Below are 18,834 nucleotides of genomic sequence, written 5' to 3' on the forward strand. Positions count from 1 at the left end.
CTCTGGCAGGGGCGGATCCAGGAGGGGTTCCAGGGGTTCCGTGGAACCGTGGAACCCCCCTAAATTTCGTAAATGTACTACTGGCAACCATATGCGATTATGCGTGTCAGTGTACATGTACCAGCCAGTAAGTAGTACATGTATTCGGTTTTTTCTATACTGGAATCCCCCTGTAGAGGTTGCTGGATCCGCCGCGGTTGTCTGGTGGTGCACTTCGGGGGAATATGTTTTATTGCACATCATTATCAACAAGCCTGTGCGAAGAAGAGCCTGCATCAATGGCCTTCGGTGTCTTTTTGTTTGTTTGTGAAAGGGTCTTTACAAAGAAGAGGTTGTAGCAATTTCAGCGATAAGTGAGGAGTTGTGTTTTGCTCCCTACCTAGGAGCTAGCGTTTGTTCAAGTCTCTACCTGGGAGCTAGCGTTTGTTCAAGTTGGTGGTTATCGCCCTTTTTCAGTATGTGCAGAATATTCACGATACAAAATTCCTCCAAGCACAGCATGTGACATTGGCACGCGGACGCGAGCGGCCTTGACATTGGATATCATTCACGCCATGTGCCGTATCTTCTAATCGGGTATCACGGAGAGTGGAATCAGATTCCACCGCGTACAGCCACTGACCATGAAATTTGATCTGACCTCGAAATTTGCCCCTATACCGACCGATACATGGAGCACACAGCGAACACTCACTCTGTTCAGTCGACTCCACGCATCACACACTCGCATACAGTCAACATTGCTTATAATGACACTCGGCGGGGCATCAGAAAGGTGTCCATATTCGCGAAGTGATCCCACCATTCTCGTCGTGCATCTCCTTGCAGTACTCTCTTTTGTTTCTCTCCTTATTATTTAGTTTGCCGTGGTTGGCTAAAACCCGACTTCTCATAAATATTGGCAGTCTAATCACGACGAGCCAGGAGATGTTGAATAAATAACTAAACAAATAAAAAGAGTCCTTATACCCGAAGTCTCATTATTATATGTATACGGGTAGAATGGACGTTGCTCTGGGCATGGAAATTCTGTTGTCGTTATTCGCCGCAGTCGTTATATCCGCAGTCGTTATTCGTGAAGTTGACTGTATAGCGAATTTCGTGATATAGCGAACAGTTGTCCATGTCCCTGTTTGAACCCACAGCGTAGAGTTCATTTCTGTTATAACAAACTCCGCTATAAAGAACTAAGGGCGCGTTCGAATTGTCACTCTTTGACTTTTTGAGGAGTTTCGTTTTTCTGAAGAGGTGGCCTTATTGGCCTCTTCAGAAAATCGAAGCTCCTCGAAACTCCTCGAAACTCCACAACCTGAGGTACATCTTGTATTTTACACACGGTTTTCTATAACATAACTCTCGATATAACATACAAGTAATTTTTGCGTGGTCCCAGAGATTAAGTTATATGGAGAGTAGACCTGTAGGCCTGCAAAAAACGTAGATCCACACCTGTGACTGATCTTGGGGATGTAATACTGAGTATTGGTATCTGTCCATTGGTCTGTGGAAATAAACATTCTGCTACGAATAGCTGACTGCTTCAAGCACTCCACCAGCAGCAAGGGTTCCTTGGTGTAGTGGTTATCACATTTGCTTTACACGCAAAGGGTCCCGGGTTCGAACCCCGGAGGAACCTGAGCACTCTTTTTTTAAGTTCTTTTCTCCTTCTTCCTTCTGTCCTCGCTTCTCAGTCAATGCCAGAATGAATGCACACGCAAGTAACTGTTTTCAAGCCACTCACGCCTATAGGCATTTCATTTACATGCATGAGTACAGTCAAGAGGTTATGTACTCTTGGTACATGTACATGTACTTGAGACACAGATATGTTAGTCACGACCAGGTGGTCATGGAAACCGTATAAAGGAGGTATGTAGAAAACAGAATGCAGACCAGCAGAAAATATACAGTACATGTGTAATGGTGCCAGTGGAGACATCGTTACTGCATAAAGAAAGACATGGCTATTAAATTCCAAACTCCAATACCAGCAAGAACAAGAATTAAAAAAACAATCTTGGGTAGTTGGTCAGTGACAATGCAAAACAGACAGTACAGCCGAACACACACACGCACGTGCGCGCGTATAACCGTATAAAGGAGGTATGTAGAAAACAGAATGCAGACCAGCAGAAAATATACAGTACATGTGTAATGGTGCCAGTGGAGACATCGTTACTGCATAAAGAAAGACATGGCTATTAAATTCCAAACTCCAATACCAGCAAGAACAAGAATTAAAAAAACAATCTTGGGTAGTTGGTCAGTGACAATGCAAAACAGACAGTACAGCCGAACACACACACGCACGTGCGCGCGTGCGCGTGTGCACGCACACACACAGACACACACACACACACACACACACACAGACACACACACACTAACATACACACACGCACATGCACACACACACACGCACACACTAACACACACACACACACACACACACACACACACACACACACACACACACACACACACACAATTTGAACAGTGCAGACTATGTTACTACCGAAAAACAGTTGGAACTAGACAACGAGTCTATTGAGTGTGGGCTAACATGTGCATGGACTCCCATAGCTATGGCCTCAGAATTCTTGTAATATGCAAGGTAATCATGTGATCTCCAGCGGAAAAGGTTAGCTCTAATCCACTGACAGATACTGGTCAGTAAATATAGTACAATGCATGGTTGGTGTGGGCAGTACTCTTTCCTACAGTTCTATCATTCTTAGTGGGTCTGGCCTGTTCCTTGTTGTCCATCTTCCCATATCAACGTACACTCCTATAACCATTTCAGATGCTAAAACTGTGGACACATTTCTTGAATCTCAAGAATCGAGGTGCTGAGATAGCCTGTATGTGCATCACTGGCGGCATAGCCCCGAAGTCTTCCAACATGTACTGTGATGGTGTGATCTCCAGCTGCAATGTTAGCTCCACTGCTGTACGTCGACTCACAGATACCAGTCAGTACGGCGGGGACAAAGGTGTTGTCACCACTGTTCTGGTACATCATTATATCAATCTTGGTAGGTCTAGCACACTCCCTGTTGTCGATGTTCAAGTACCAACGCGCACCTGTGTTTCCTGTCGCTGTGCGTATGTTACCAGAATAGGATAACTTCAGTACAGTGTTGGTATGCTTCTTTCTGAACGTCACGGATGTAATCTGTCCTTTATCCGGACTATAGTTGATGCTGTGACGACTCTGATACTTGTATCCAAGAGTTCGAAGATTACAGCCTGTGCCCAGATACTGACAAGCACCAAAAGCACAACGGGGCAAGAAAAATGGCAGACACGCAATTTCTCCTAATCTGAGTATCACGTGACCCACCGCATGTTTGTACTTCTCTATGGTCGGATGGCGAAATGATCAGACAGCTAGAAGTCACGATTTTTAATTTTATTGTCTTCTGATAGCCTAATGAAGAATGTGTCTGCTCCGAACGTCGGAGCTCGTCTTTCTTGCAGACTGATTTGACACTTGAGTGACTCACGACTGCGTCTGGAGCACGTGGGAAGCCCGTCGAACCTTCCACTCGGCAAAGCTGCAAGAAAGCACCACTTCCTGCTCAATACACAGTGCTTCGGGGAATTCACCCCTCATCATTTGAGCTTGAGTAGGCTAATGAAATTTCTGCTGGCAAGAGCACTGCATTATGTAGTGCTCTCCGAGCCAAAACATCACTAGGGATACAAACTTACAGTGACGCTCTGTACCCAGCGCGTCTATCCAGCACGTATTCCCCGTGTATTCCCGCAACACTGTGTATTGAGCAGAGAGTGGTGCTTTCTTGCAGGTTTGCCGAGTGGAAGGTTTGACGGGCTTCTCGTGTGCTCCACACGCAGTCGTGAGTCAGTCAAGTGTCAAGTCAGTCGGCAGGAAGCGCGAGCTCCGATGTTCGGAGCAGACACCCTCTTCACTAATTACCGCCTAAGTGGCAACATCTCAGTTCATTCTGATAACCTAGTTACGTTTTCATGTTCAAGCCTCATTCACGAGCTCGCCATGTTTGAGCAACAGAACTAGGTCTTTGCTGTGATCTCGAACTCGTAAGTCACGATTATATTGCAAACTTATAGCGTGTGAAGAAAAATACAGTGCACGACAACCAATCCTCCAATGTGCACATGCGTAATTTCTATCTCTTTTCTGAAACCAGAGCAAGGGTATATCATTGCTGTATATGCATGGCATTCCCCTAGCTGCTCCCATCCCTCCCCTCGCAGACTGTTTGTCAACTGACTTACCGCCAACTTAGTTTGCAGCTGACCCAATGCTTGCTCAAGACGTGCAGCTCTCCGGTCAGAATTCTACATAGAGACAAACGGGAGAGTAATCAAATCCCCAAACAGTTTGAAACATTGGCAAGCGGGCCTTTTTGAGCCAGGTACACCATAACGCATATCTTGTTCAAAAGCCTCGCTTGCAAGAGTAGCATCAAGTACAAATGTGGCCGGTTGGATAAAACCTTCAATCACTGCCACTCGGACTATTCTATCAAAGGTTGAATTGCGCTTGGTGATCTGTTGCTAAGAGACTTGATCTGTTGCTAAGAGACACATGTTGCTAAGAGACATGATTCACGTGATACAGTATATTCTCTAGGCACTGATGTCTCTCACGAACCACATACCTGCAAACTTGAGTTGACAGCATGTAGGTCTTGCCTTAGGTTGGCAGAGTCTCTCTCCGAGCTCTGTTGAAGGATAACAGTCCATAGACCAATACAACACACAACAACCATCAGATACACGAAACATAGATCATCATGCAATGCTATGAGCCGAATTACACAGAGTTGATCAATACCCAAAGCTGTAGACAGCAAGCTGTTTCGGCCGTAAAGGCCTCATCAGTACAGCTACGAGCTAAATAGACCGAGCTACCAGCCATGGTGCAAAGGAGGCACCACAGACATTAAGATAGCTCTCGAACCAGGGACCTCGCTTGTAGCCAGCGATGCTCTAACAACTGGGCTACGTTGTAGTCGACATCCCAGCCGAGACCGTTCAACATCTTCTCCAGACTTCGTAACTCACACTTCCTGTTAATCCACATAGACGGGTGGGACGCAGCCCTCACTGTAACCCACACACTTCACGTTAAACAAAAACTAGCAAGCGGGAGCCCCAAGTCATAAAATATTCACTGGTTTGGTAATAAATTTTGTAAATACCGAATGTGTTTTGCACAGAAGTGATGCACTGAACTTCTGCATACGTCCATGTTCTGACGGGGGGGGGGGGGGGATCTGGAAAAAGTACAATACGGCAGGTTGTGTACGGAAGAAGTTCAGCTTTTGCTAAGAGACATGATCTGTTGCTAAGAGACATGATCTGTTGCTAAGAGACATGATTCGCATGATACAGTATATTCTATGGGCACTAATTTCTCTCACAAACCACGTACCCGCAAACTTGACTTGACAGCATTTAGGTCTTGTCTTAGGTTTGCAGAGTTTCTCTCAGAGCTCTGTTGAAGGATAACAATCCAAAGACCAATACAACACACAACAACCATGAGATACACGAAACATAGATCATCATGCTTTGCCATGAGCCGAATTACACAGAGTTGATCAATACCCAAAGCTGTAGACAGCAAGCTGTTTCGGCCATAAAGGCCTCATCAGTACAGCTATGAGCTAAATAGGCCGAGCTACCAGCCATGGTGCAAAGAAGGCACCACAAACATTTAGCTAGATCGTCGCTCTGGTGCCAGAGTGCTCAAACTAGAAAAAATAGCGGGCATTGCAGAGTTGATCAATATAAAATTTATCGAGCCAGAAAGAGACGAACTTAGAAGTTGCGACTTCGGCGGTAATAGTCATGAAGTTGATTGCTCCAACTTGGAACACACGCTTCAGAAAGAAGCTCTCTCTCTCGTACTCTATTATTGGTGTATATAGCCGAGACACATTAGCCCGCCAATACATAACACAGCATGTACACATTGCATTTCTCCCTTGATGTACTTCGAAGTATATTGAGGATTAAAATTCTTGATGTGGGCTATCAAGTCTTATCCTATCTTTTGCAGAGTTTGCTTGGGATCTCTCTCTCTCTCTCTCTCTCTCTCTCTCTCTCTCTTTCTCTCTCTCTCTCTCTCTCTCTCTCTCTCTCTCTCTCTCTCTCTCTCTCTCTCTCTCTCTCTCTCTCTCTCTCTCTCTCTCTCTCTCTCTCTCTCTCTCTCTCTCTCTCTCTCTCTCTCTCTCTCTCTTTCTCTCTCTCTCTCTCTCTCTCTCTCTCTCTCTCTCTCTCTCTCTCTCTCTCTCTCTCTCTCTCTCTCTCTCTCTCTCTCTCTCTCTCTCTCTCTCTCTCTCTCCCTCCCTCCCTCCCTCCCCCTCCCTGCCTCTCCCTCTCTCTCTCTCTCTCTCTCTCTCTCTCTCTCTCTCTCTCTCTCTCTCTCTCTCTCTCTCTCTCTCTCTCTCTCTCTCTCTCTCCCTCTCTCTCTTTCACCCTCTCTCTCTCTCTCCTTTTTTTCTCCTTTCGCATAAAGCACTTCTGAATAATAATACTTTCAAACCATACCTGTAGTTGATGTGTCTGCCACCCACACAGGGACACCCACACAGGGACACCCCCACAGGGACACTCACACAGGGACACCCCCACAGGGACACCCGCACAGGGACACCCGCACAGGGACACCCACACAGGGACACCCCCACAGGGACACCCACACAGGGACACCCACACAGGGACACCCACACAGGGACACCCCCACAGGGACACCCCCACAGGGACACCCCCACAGGGACACCCGCACAGGGACACCCACACAGGGACACCCCCACAGGGACACTCACACAGGGACACCCCCACAGGGACGCCCGCACAGGGACACCCGCACAGGGACACCCGCACAGGGACACCCACACAGGGACACCCCCACAGGGACACTCACACAGGGACACCCCCACAGGGACACCTGCACAGGGACACCCACACAGGGACACCCCCACAGGGACACTCACACAGGGACACCCCCACAGGGACACTCACACAGGGACACCCCCACAGGGACACCCGCGCAGGGACACCCGCACAGGGACACCCGCACAGGGACACTCGCACAGGGACACCCGCACAGGGACACCCGCACAGGGACACCCGCACAGGGACACCCGCACAGGGACACCCGCACAGAGACACCGCCACAGGGATACCCGCACAGGTACACCCGCACAGGGACACCCGCACAGGGACACCCGCACAGGGACACCCGCACAGGTACACCCGCACAGGTACACCCGCACAGGGACACCCGCACAGGGACACCCACACAGGGACACCCACACAGGGACACCCATACAGGGACAACATGAGACAACCCACAGACGGGTATGGGAATCTACATACAACCTACATACAGGTCTGGGAATCTACATACAACCTACATACAGGTCTGGGAGTCTACATACAACCTACATACAGAACTGGGAATCTACATACAACCTACATAGAGGTCTGGGAGTCTACATACAACCCACATACAGGTCTGGGAATCTACATACAACCTACATACAGGTCTGGGAATCTACATACAACCTACATACAGGTCTGGGAGTCTACATACAACCTACATACAGGTCTGGGAGTCTACATACAACCCACATACAGGTCTGGGAATCTACATACAACCCACAGACAGGTCTGGGAATCTACATACAACCTACATACATGTCTGGGAATCTACATACAACCTACATACATGTCTGGGAATCTACATACAACCTACATACAGGTCTGGGAATCTACATACAACCTACAGACAGGACTGGGAATCTACATACAACCTACATACAGGTCTGGGAATCTACATACAACCTACATACAGGTCTGGGAATCTACATACAACCTACATACAGGTCTGGGAGTCTGGGACATACACCATCACCAGGAAGCACAGTGTATAAAAAAATTGCACGGTTCGCGTACCGGTCAGGTCAATAACCACCTTTCCGCTTCCGTGGGACGCCACCACCCCATGATCAGCCGTCAGATACGGCTCCTAAACGGGGGGGGGGGGGGGGGGGATTAGATCAGATCCACCAACCAGAAGCCAAAGGCGGAAATCTCATTTGCCACATCCATTTTTTATTGTGCCAGGCCACGAGTTCCCAAATCACTGTGGGTCGCAGCCCGTTTTTAAAAAAATGTTCCGCTTCCAAGCACGACTTGACCCTGGTACCGCTCGTTTCTCAATCATAGTCTTAGACCAACCCTCTGTGCCTGCCGCCTAAGCACAGTGCATACTCACAAAGGAATGCAAAACATTCTCCATTTTACACACCGTGCATGGTTTGAGGATGAGAAAAAAGTACTTAATGCTGTCATCACATCACGGTATAAAGCGCTGCGTAATTTTTTAGATGAACGTGAGTTTTTCCCCCAGTCTTGTTTCCAAGTGACCTTATACATGTACGTGCGTTTGAAACTTCAAATATCTCCAAAAACGTGACGGAGTGTACTGGTCATGGACTTTGCCGGTTTGATGACACGACCACCTGTTTCGGATTTTTCACCGTAGACCTAAACGGGAGCCAGAGAACGTAGTGTGATGACGGCCCAAGTGAATCAAAGAGTAATTAGAAATCCGTACTCACCTGGACGTATGTGGTATGGTTTCGCTGCATTGCTTCCAATCTCTGATCGAGGTTTCGATTGACTGTGACTTGGAGACGGGAGAGAAAAGTAGCGACTGTGTCGGACGACTTCTTCTCTGCATTTGCTGAGGCGGCCAGCACGTTGTATGTAATGGAGGTAAGTTTGGACAACGATGACGTCATGTTTGCCAGAATGTGCTTGGACAACCATTCTGTCATCCAGCCAGCACACAGTGAAAAACAAAAGTGGACATTACGTCAAGAAAAAAGGACAAGTAGACAGCTGGTTTTACTCTCTCAAGGGGAGAGACTTTGGTGACCAAAGATTGTTCATCACGTCCATCAGGACAATTGAAAGAAAAAATCACCACGACTTTTTGATGCATTTCAGCAATCATTGCTCCCAGTTGATAGAGTGATAGAGAGACAAACAGAGAGAGAGACAGGGACAGAGAGGCAGAGAGGCAGAGACAGATAGATAAAGAGACAGAGACACAGAGAGACAGAGAATGGAGACAGAGAGACAGAGGCAGCTGATGAGAGTGGAAAAGAAGAAAATAGAAGAGGAGAAGGAGTCTGGCAATTATGTGAGTTAGCAACATCAGACTGCGGGCAGCACTTTTGCTTTGCTTTCCATAATTGCGTTCTCATTCCTATGGCTGTGTATCAAGGTAATCTATGCCTCATACTATCAAGACGGAGGTTTTCTGTTGTGGTAATGAATAATATCACCCATGCCCTAGAAGCCCAGTGGATGCCAGTAGTATTTGGGCAGTTCATTGACTTTATTCAATATTGAAAAGGGATGAAGAAGACCATTGCTTCCCATTCAATTGCATACATATTTATGTGAATGTGTTTTGGAGCTTGGGAGGTCATTGTCGCCAGGCATGGCCAGTTCGCACCATGGTGGATAACGTTATCATGATACAATAGACATGTGTCCGTACTTACGTTTTTGACAATGTCGTCCTGTGTAGAGTGTGGGGCATTGGCATGTGTATCCTTCACTTGTCTCCTGACAAGTACCACCATTCTTACACGGTGATGATGAACAGCTAGGTAATGCTGTGGTTTATAATGTCATGTACACGGGACAAACCAACACAAGAGAGAGAGAGAGAGAGAGAGAGAGAGAGAGAGAGAGAGAGAGAGAGAGAGAGAGAGAGAGAGAGAGAGAGAGAGAGAGAGAGAGAGAGAGAGAGAGAGAGAGAGAGAGAGCTAGAGAGAGACAGGGAGAGAGACAGGGAGAGAGACAGAGAGAGAGACAAAGACGGAGAGAGATGGAGAGAGATTGAGAGACGGAGAGAGAGGGAGTGAGAGAGAGAGAAAGAGAGAGAGAGAGAAAGAGAGAGGGAGAGAGAGGAATAAGAGAGAGAGGGAGACAGAGGCAGGGCAAACAAGACGGGGTGTAAAGATAGAATTGCATTTACCAGCAGACACAGTAGGGCATCAAATATCCACACGATCGATTCGCAAACGCCCAGGGAAAACAGATCCTGGGGCGGATTTCATTTCAGGGAGTCATGGAAGTGTGTGCCTTGAAACACTCGTTCGATATTGTACCAGAACAAACTCAGATACCATCTCTCCTCTCTATGTAACTCTGGCATGAAGAAGGTAGTAAAAGTATGAAAGAATTGAGGCAATTCAGAGTGGTTTCACATAAGTTTGTCCTGTGACTAAATTTGCACAGAAAGTGATCATGACGTATGGACAGTGGAACCAACATGTCCGACATCGTGTGACATCATGTTCTGCAAGGGTTGAGTGGAATTGGAACCAACATGACTGTCTGGTATGCTCCTGTGATAATTGTGAAACCACCCTATTCATCAGTCCCGATGGTTCCAAGACACTGTAAACTGGAGATAATGTTCATCAACACAACTCTGTAGTAGAGTCGTGCTCGGTGAAATCCGACCCAAAGTGCATGTTTGGCGCCTTCAACTTGCACACCCTTTGACACGTTGGAAGTGGTACGTATTGTGCTGGACGTACACATGCCCAAGTACAGTGATGTAATCTAAAATGGTCCAGGTCGACAGTTTAGCACTTTGTGTGGAATTTCATTGAGTTCAACTGTACTGCTATCACTTTGTGTGGGGTAATCGGATTTCAGTGAGCTGCTCAACTGTACTCGTATCACTCACCGTGCTGACAAAACCGTCCCCTGACACCCCTAGAGCACACACATCTGTACCCTGGGTACGGTGATCCTGATGAACCAGGTTCCCTACTGTACACACACCGACCAAGATGCTGGCATGGTGATTGTCGCAGACACTCGGTATCGTCATGGTTACCTTCAAAGAAAGGAACAGAAAAAAATGATTAAACAAACAAAACAAACTCTGATAATTTAATTTGTATGCATGTTTCCTCGACCGGGATCCAACGGAATCCTGTGTTTGTGTGTGTGTGTGTGTGTGTGTGTGTGTGTGTTTGTGTGTGTGTGTGTGTGTGTGTGTGTGTGTGTGTGTGTGTGTGTGTGTGTGTGTGTGTGTGTGTGTGTGTGTAAAAGTCACTTCAATCAGCTGTGTGGTGGATACCAGGCTAAAAATAGTGGCGGTCAATTCATCAGCCTTGCAAGCTGTTGAATGGTGTAATCCCAGCACAAGTTGCTATGTCTAACATAGCTGTTCGCTTTAATCGCTTCCGCGATGGGCAGGTGTGAGGTCTGAGGTGTGTGTGTGTGTGTGTGTGTGTGTGTGTGTGTGTGTGTGTGTGTGTGTGTGTGTGTGTGTGTGTGTGTGTGTGTGTGTGTGTGTGTGTGTGTGTGTGCATGTGTGCATGCATGGGCGTGTGTGCAAATGTGTGTGTGAGAGCGAGCATGTTCATTCGTCTACTGAAAACGGCATACACTCCGTATTTTGTGACCTGTGCTGTATTTCCTTGCCACATTAGACGTTAAAAACCTCTTATGCCACTGAGTTGGATAAGGCCAGGTTTTACAAAAATTGGACGGGTATGCGATGACAAAATGTATGGGGAACTACTTGTAGATCCAACACCCAAAAATGGCAAATCCGAGGTCTTGAACAGAAGATTGGTCAATATTGGGCTTTCAAAAGCCAGCAAGACTACTGCGTAGAATGGCTTGGAGTATATGCACTACATAATATTATGAGTTCTTGCAATTGCAATCTAGCAAATATGCAACGTTTGCATTGGACGGAGCATAGCAGAATCATCAACTCAGAAAACTTACCCATGCAGCGATAGAGGAAATTCACAGCCTGCTCATTTCCACCGAGAACTGTTTCCAGTAGTTCTTGGTCAGTATCGTGAACAGTGTCCTCGTCAACAGCTGTTTCGAACTTCTTCAACAGCCTCTCGAATCGCTGCACGTCTTCATTTGAAACACCACTGCCTACTGTAGCGGCAGTCAGCCATCTTGTCATACAGGTATCTATGGTAACCAGAACACCAGACAACATGAAAGTAATGCCAGCATACAAGCAATCATATGCGCAGCAAAAATTGACTCCCTGGGCAGATTGGATTCAGATTATGCCTGCCATTTGTTTGCAGATAGGGACAGTCCCCTGTATCCTATTATACTGTATACTGATAATGTCTTCTACTGTATGTTCTGTGTCACTGGTCAACGCCTCTATCGTTTACAGTGCATCAATCCAGGCCAGGAATGACTGCTGTGTTGTGCTACGCCAGGCAAGGCCACCATAAGCGCATACCCGCTCATCATGGCTAAACAACTGACTGGATAATAAGTTAATAACAAGGTGAAGCTCTTTCTGTTTGAATAGAAGAGGGGAGTTCCGGGCTGAAAAAAATGCAACTGCAATTAAAAAGAAGAAAAAAGATTATAAGAAGAAAAGAGGAGCAAAAAGCTACAAGTTACGCTATAAAGTATAATATCCACTAACACCACCAGTTACTTTACAATCAGTTCATGCGATAACATTGCATGACACTGACTAACGCCGTTCTACAACTAACTGGCAATCAGCTCTAGAACATCTTGGATGCGCACTCCAACAGCCTTCCAACTTGGAAGGTTCTACTTTGAAGTAAGTTATGGAAATAACATAAGAAGGGGAACTGTTGCTTATTCTGCTTAAGGAGTGGAACTGCTGCTTATTTTCTATCTAAATTGTCTTAGGGCCCGGTCACACATGCACTCGAAAGTAGCGTATACGCTGAAGCGAGGTCGAAGGAGCGAAAAATGGCATGGCAACGGCGAAAAGCAGAACTTCCGCTTCAGCGGAAACTCCAATCCGCTTCCTTCGAACATTTTCGAAGCGAGACTGTCGCTTCTGCGGATTCGCTTCAGCGGAAAACACCACGGTCTGCTGTATATGGACTTGCTACGAGAAATTTGTATGCGTATGATGTCCATGCAACAAAAATGCGTGCAAGATAGTCATTGACCTCGTCTATTCTCCGTACCGTATGCACCACAGTCCACTTATTATTATTACAGTCTAGTCCTTTCCCAAACGACCAATCCCGATATAACAGATTTCGAGGTTTTTTTTGCCGGGAAACGTTCTCAAGCTTGAGAAATTTCGAATTTGTCTAGTTTTGGGGTATGTATGAAATAGGGTTATCGGCCTGGTCGAGCAGTGAAGGCTTCTTCCACATCCCTTGAATTATATCATATGGAAGGTAATCAGTTTGGCAATGCCCTGCCGCCAGGAGAATGCAAACAACGCGATAGAATGCGTCCCGGGTGGTAGGGATCATTTTTCTAAGTGCTACAAAATAGCCGACATCGATGCGAAAGTCGGCCTCAAAGTCGACATGGACGTCTTGAACAGGTGAGATCTTTCAATATATCAATGGAGAACACCCTAAAGAATAGATGTATAGTTTTTCTAAGCTTCCAACTCTTGTGTGCTCAAGTGAACATTGAACATATTTGGACGTGAATATATCACCAGACAAAACCTGATACTGTAGTACATTAAAGGGGAAGTATACCCTAAAATCAAATTTTCACCAGTTGTAGTCTTCTGGGTGCTGAGTCGAATGGTCTTGGTCCGAGGAAGCTGCGACGCTCCCTTCCTACTTGAATCCCAATCGAACTCGCGCACTTCCACCGAAACTGGGTGACTGCGCCCTACTAGATGGGGATTTGTATGCAAAATGTCACTAAAAGCGCCATTTCGTTCTTATAAAAGCACGGATGACCGCGATTGGCCCATATGTTGTAGTCTTTTGGACGCTGAGTCGACTGGTTTTGGTCCGAAAAGGCTGCGATGCAGCGTTCCTCCTTTATTCCCAATCGAACATGGTTGAACAAGCGGTCACGTGCTCCTGGGTGCCCAAATCACCTGGTCACCGCGCCAGCAGGCGACAACTTTCACACCAAGGTTCAACTCGAGTTCAACTCGAGTGACAGGACTGCACCCAAAAAAGGTCAAACAGGCTAGTAAGTTGTACCCTGCAGGCACGGTGACCAGCTGACTGGTGTACGCAGGAGCACGTGACCGCTTGTTCAACCATGTTCGATTGGGAATAAAGGAGGAACGCTGCATCGCAGCCTTTTCGGACCAAAACCAGTCGACTCAGCGTCCAAAAGACTACAACATATGGGCCAATCGCGGTCATCCGTGCTTTTATAAGAACGAAATGGCGCTTTTAGTGACATTTTGCATACAAATCCCCATCTAGTAGGGCGCAGTCACCCAGTTTCGGTGGAAGTGCGCGAGTTCGATTGGGATTCAAGTAGGAAGGGAGCGTCTCAGCTTCCTCGGACCAAGACCATTCGACTCAGCACCCCGAAGACTACAACTGGTGAAAATTTGATTTTAGGGTATACTTCCCCTTTAATCATTCAATGGGTATACAGTATACAACCACCATACAAACACGAGCAGGAGAATGAATGGATAGGAGAAGAGTTGGTTACCCATTAGCTGTTCAACAAAGAGAAGCACATACTAAAAGTTGAATTGGATTAAAAGTATTTACAATTCACAATTACATGTACAGTATCACTTTCTGCGATGTAACCCTTGCGGCGAGGAAATGCCTGTCGCGCACTGTCGCAAGCAGTTGTAGGGCCACTGTCCCAGAAGTTGGCAAAAGCATAACTCTTGCCAAGCGCGCTGTACACGAATGGAGTGCAGTTCACTAGGCTGGGTGCACGTGAGGGTACTACGCACTGCACTTAGATGTCGCAGAAACAAAACAGATTGTGAATCGTCTGTCGCGGCTGCAGCTCATCGCAGGTGTTGCATGTTGCGCATCGTGGAAAGTAGTTCATGTATTGGGAATTGAGCTTCAGTAATAACAGAAAGAGGATCCCAGAGGATGACTGACACCGCTGACAAACACTCTTCTGTGCAAAGTTTTGATGACGATGCTTGATTGAGACGTTAACCTGCAATGGAAAATAAACAGCAGATGATACTGATTATACATTAGGTATGGATTATACCATGAGTATGAGGGGTATACGGCGAATATTTTCGAGAGTGCGTTAGGACGAGGGACAATTGGGGGACTCGGTATACACAGAGTACGAATGGTAGAATCCATTTGCATGGTACTTTCCTAAATACAGAGCCCGACCAACACGAAAGCTTAGCTCACATTCGACGGGGCGCAACGGGATGCGACGTAAGGATTGACGGGAACCGACAGAACGGTTATGACGCCGACAGACAGCGTCCAATGTGAACACCAGGAACGGGAACGCAACCGTTCTACCCTACAGATTGGGAAGCGAGGGGAAGAGTTGGATCAGTTCAACTTTTCAGACCGTAGACGGGTACGCAAGCGTACAAAGCAACTGCATTCTAGTGTGAACAGGTAATGTGTCGTGCGCTGACCCCTCCCGATGCGCACAACAGCACACTTAGGTTTTTTAAACATTTCGAACACGGTCAACACTACGCTTCCCATGATAACTTGCCGAATGGCTAGCACAACTGATTCAAATTTAAGGAAGATAAGATTTCGTGTCACTTCTTGAAAATCGCAATAGCTGCTGCATGTCGTGTCATACTACATGTTGTGTCTTACGAATCGTACAAGATTTTACAGCTCACCCCGGCCGTCCCAACAGGCCCTTACGTTCCATACCGTCAGCGTTACGTCGAATGCGAACTAGGCTTAAAAGTTTCCTTATTCTCGAAGTGACCCATGTGAACCGAGCGGGGTATATCGCTGAATATATTCCGCTTAGAACGGCCGCTGATTGGCAAATGGTGTTATATTTGAGACGAGTTCTATATCACTCAGCTTCATATCACAAATACTGGCGCACTTACATGAGGAAGAGACGGATCCAAACACGTGCACGCATCAAATAATCTGCCAACAGCCAGTCATCAATGATTACATATACAGTGCAGCAACCCTGGACAGCAAGAGAGAATATACACACCAGAGAGCCAGGAAATGAAGTTATACTCTGATATACGATTCGCATAAAAGAAAATGGTGTCCAAAGTGAGAACAAGTCTAGACCACTCAATTAGCCAGAACAATCTTGAGTGTACACTTACACGAGAAAAGGACGAATCCATAGGCGTGCATACAATGCATACATGTCATGTTGAATACGCCGCCAGCATCAAGGCAGTAGGAACTACAACTGCATGCATACAGTGCAGCAGCCCTAGGCAACATCTCACTAAATGTAGAAGATATGGTGGGCAAACGATTACGGTCATAGAACGGATCGAGTTTATGGTGCATGCCATTACAAGAACCAGCATTTTTATGGAACGGATGGTACCAATACGGCGAAATGTCTACGGATTCAAGATAAATCACAACAGACTTAGGCAAGAACATGGTAAAACTGATTCATACTTCACTTCATGAACGCAATGCGCACAGGCGAAGGTCGCGCGATGGACCAAACAAGTAACTCAACTCAAGATCAAGTCAACTTTCTCGCCGCAACGGCCGTTGTGATGTGTTTCCCTTACGCAAAGCGAAGTGTGAATGAGGCTTTACTCTACAGATCCAAAACTGTAAACCAGTGAAGACTACAGCTTAGAAGACGGTATTATAAATGTTGTGCATTGTAGATCTACTTGCCAAATGTGTGTGATCCTCTATGTAACATACATGTAGATAGGGCCAAGCAAGCACAGCAAGTTCTGAATTTTAGGTATTTGGAGGTCGTGAACAGATCAGATTTGTCTTGTAAGTGATAGGTATTGCTTACCTCTATATGTTGCCGCCTTCGTGCTGGCCGAAAACGCTGTGTGCTCTGGCGATAATCCGGCTTGAAATTAGGTGCATAAAAATGCCAATTTCAGCTTCGTTCACAACATTTTCGATATACGTCTCCTCTACGAAACGTCACTAAAAATATATCTGCCGAAAGAGCGTCCCGTCAAGAATACATGGTGTGAAATAAAACGAGGTGGTGCAAAGTAAAATGACGTAGGCCATGTAAAACGGCTTCCATCTCTCAGAACCAATTTAGGACAGTTCTCAAATTTGAGAACATTTTTTCGCTTTCGCGGCAAAAATCAGTCAAGAATCTGTTATATCGGGATTAGTGGGAGAGGTCTTTTTTTTGCGCGTCTGGGGAAGGACTGTTATTAGACACAATCTCATAGCATGTGACAAGCATAGCTAATGCAGGGACAGACTTTACTCTTATTTTCCGCCAAAGTAGGAGTTTGCCCTGTTTGTATGTGTGACCATACACTCGTGATTTCGCTGGAGCGACACCAGGCTCGCTGCCCCCGAATCTCGACGCCAAAGCGAACCCCAGTGCATGTGTGACCGGGCCCTTAGTAGAAGTACTGTACAGTAACGGTTCTTCATGATTCATGTTCGCTTGGTTTCCCCTGCAATCGATCTTCCAATTTTTAGAGCCCCACAAGTTGTGTGGTATGCAGCTATGCGTCCTTGAATCGTGGTTTGACCGTTTTGTCTAATGCAGTAATGGTCTTACCAGTATCGTCCTCGACATACATGTACATGTACATGATCCGCCAACGTCCTTCACAGCTGAGACTTTCAGCTCGTGCTTGTCTTGGTTGCGCTCACATTCCCCTCCTTATGTTATTCCTATAACTTAGAACCTTCCAAGTTGGAAGGCTGTATGAGTGCGCATCCAAAATGTGCTAGAACTGATTGCCAGTTAGGTGTAGAACAGCGTTGGTCAGTGTCGTGCAATGTTATCGCATGAACTGATTATAAAGTAACTGGTGGTGTTGGTGGATATTATAGCGTAACTTGTAGCTCTTTTGATCCTCTCTTCTTCTTATAGATAAATCCTTGGCTCTCCACCCGAGTCAAATAAAAAAATTCTACATCAATATTTCGGCCCTGGGCCATAGATATTTGGAAAATGATAATACACATGAGTAAGGCTTCATTGATATGGTGCAATTGGAGTTGTCTTTGCTAGCATACTGACATTCATTGCTAGGCAGGCTGGTGGGCGCGATGGCGAAGAGCGCAGTGTACTGTGTAGTCTGTAGAGTGGTGAACTTCACTATGCTGCCTGCTCCCTTGACAACGTATGTTGGCATATCAAAGGCTCACGGAAAGCTGGCCCATTTATGCAACCGATAATAGTGCCAATTTATTTTTACCAATAATCGGGGGAACTTCTAGTATTCCTTTTTGCCGTAGATTGACTAGGTAACCACCGTTACAAAGCATAACTTGACATGAATGAATGACTTCTTACCGTTTCTGGGTGGCACGGCTGGGATAGTAGCGGCGGGTGTACTCGGAATGACAACCAACAGAGTAAACACCACCAGCAACAACAACATGGTAGCGGACATTGCCGATTGCCGAGCTGTAGCAGCGAAGGCCATCGCGGATGGCTCTCTCAGGATTCGAAGGAACAGCGTCGGCCACTAGCAGTAGTAACACACTTTCCACGCAACACGGACAAAGAACCACTTGCTTGGCGGACATGCAAGAGAAGCTACTGGCACCGTGGGTAGCTGCAAGTTCCTTTTCAAGGCAGAAGAACATGTCAAGCTTGTTTTCATCTCTACTAGTCTAGGCGGTACCGCCATGCAAGCCCACTGTAGGCTGCAGGAATCAACAGGACTGCATTATAATAATGCCAGTGCTTTCATGCTGACAGGTTGTCACCTTCGTCGCCACTTGTCAGTCTGGCGAGGCCCTTACAGCAGCACATTGTACATTTTACATCATGTAGATCTACACTGTACATGTACCAACATTCGGGCGTCATCATGATAATAATATTATTATCAGACGTTCGTAACTACATGTGCGTGTAGTTACT

At 46.4% G+C, this 18,834-nt stretch overlaps 1 protein-coding gene, 1 long non-coding RNA gene and 1 other non-coding gene across 5 annotated transcripts; 1 reads left to right on the plus strand and 2 right to left on the minus strand.

The window, feature by feature from the left end:
- Nucleotides 1-1,421: 1,421 nt before the first annotated feature.
- On the minus strand, nt 1,422-18,579 carry LOC135826547 (uncharacterized). 3 transcript variants are annotated; one of them, XM_065339155.1, is made up of 9 exons: nt 18,259-18,576; nt 11,833-12,033; nt 10,775-10,927; nt 9,576-9,689; nt 8,622-8,833; nt 5,423-5,485; nt 4,647-4,709; nt 4,261-4,323; nt 1,422-3,262 (listed from the first exon to the last, which is right to left on the minus strand). In XM_065339155.1, exons 1-9 carry the CDS (start codon nt 18,389-18,391, stop codon nt 2,807-2,809), a joined length of 1,458 nt encoding a protein of 485 aa, XP_065195227.1. In that variant the 5' UTR covers nt 18,392-18,576; the 3' UTR covers nt 1,422-2,806. The 3 variants fall into 3 exon arrangements, with proteins under 3 accessions (XP_065195227.1, XP_065195228.1, XP_065195229.1); XM_065339156.1 differs by lacking the exon at nt 5,423-5,485; XM_065339157.1 differs by lacking the exons at nt 4,261-4,323; nt 4,647-4,709 and having other exon boundaries at nt 18,259-18,579.
- On the plus strand, nt 1,564-1,636 carry Trnav-uac (transfer RNA valine (anticodon UAC)). Its single transcript has one exon. It is a non-coding gene; the product is annotated as a tRNA-Val (tRNA).
- On the minus strand, nt 14,464-17,375 carry LOC135826549 (uncharacterized). The gene is made up of 3 exons (XR_010555319.1): nt 16,774-17,375; nt 15,866-15,954; nt 14,464-14,973 (listed from the first exon to the last, which is right to left on the minus strand). It is a non-coding gene; the product is annotated as an uncharacterized LOC135826549 (long non-coding RNA).
- Nucleotides 18,580-18,834: the final 255 nt, after the last annotated feature.

This window comes from Sycon ciliatum, chromosome 10, assembly GCF_964019385.1.
Source record: "Sycon ciliatum chromosome 10, ocSycCili1.1, whole genome shotgun sequence".
Lineage (NCBI taxonomy): Eukaryota > Metazoa > Porifera > Calcarea > Leucosolenida > Sycettidae > Sycon > Sycon ciliatum.

Excerpts from the sequence above, each read along its gene's own strand:
- LOC135826547 (XM_065339155.1), bottom strand. The coding sequence starts at position 18,391 with ATGGCCTTCGCTGCTACAGCTCGGCAATCGGCAATGTCCGCTACCATG. Across the intron at positions 12,034-18,258 it reads AGCCGTGCCACCCAGAAACG|ATACCTGTATGACAAGATGG; the intron begins GTAAGAAGTCAT and ends TGGTTACCATAG. Across the intron at positions 4,324-4,646 it reads CTGTCAACTCAAGTTTGCAG|AATTCTGACCGGAGAGCTGC; the intron begins GTATGTGGTTCG and ends GTCTCTATGTAG.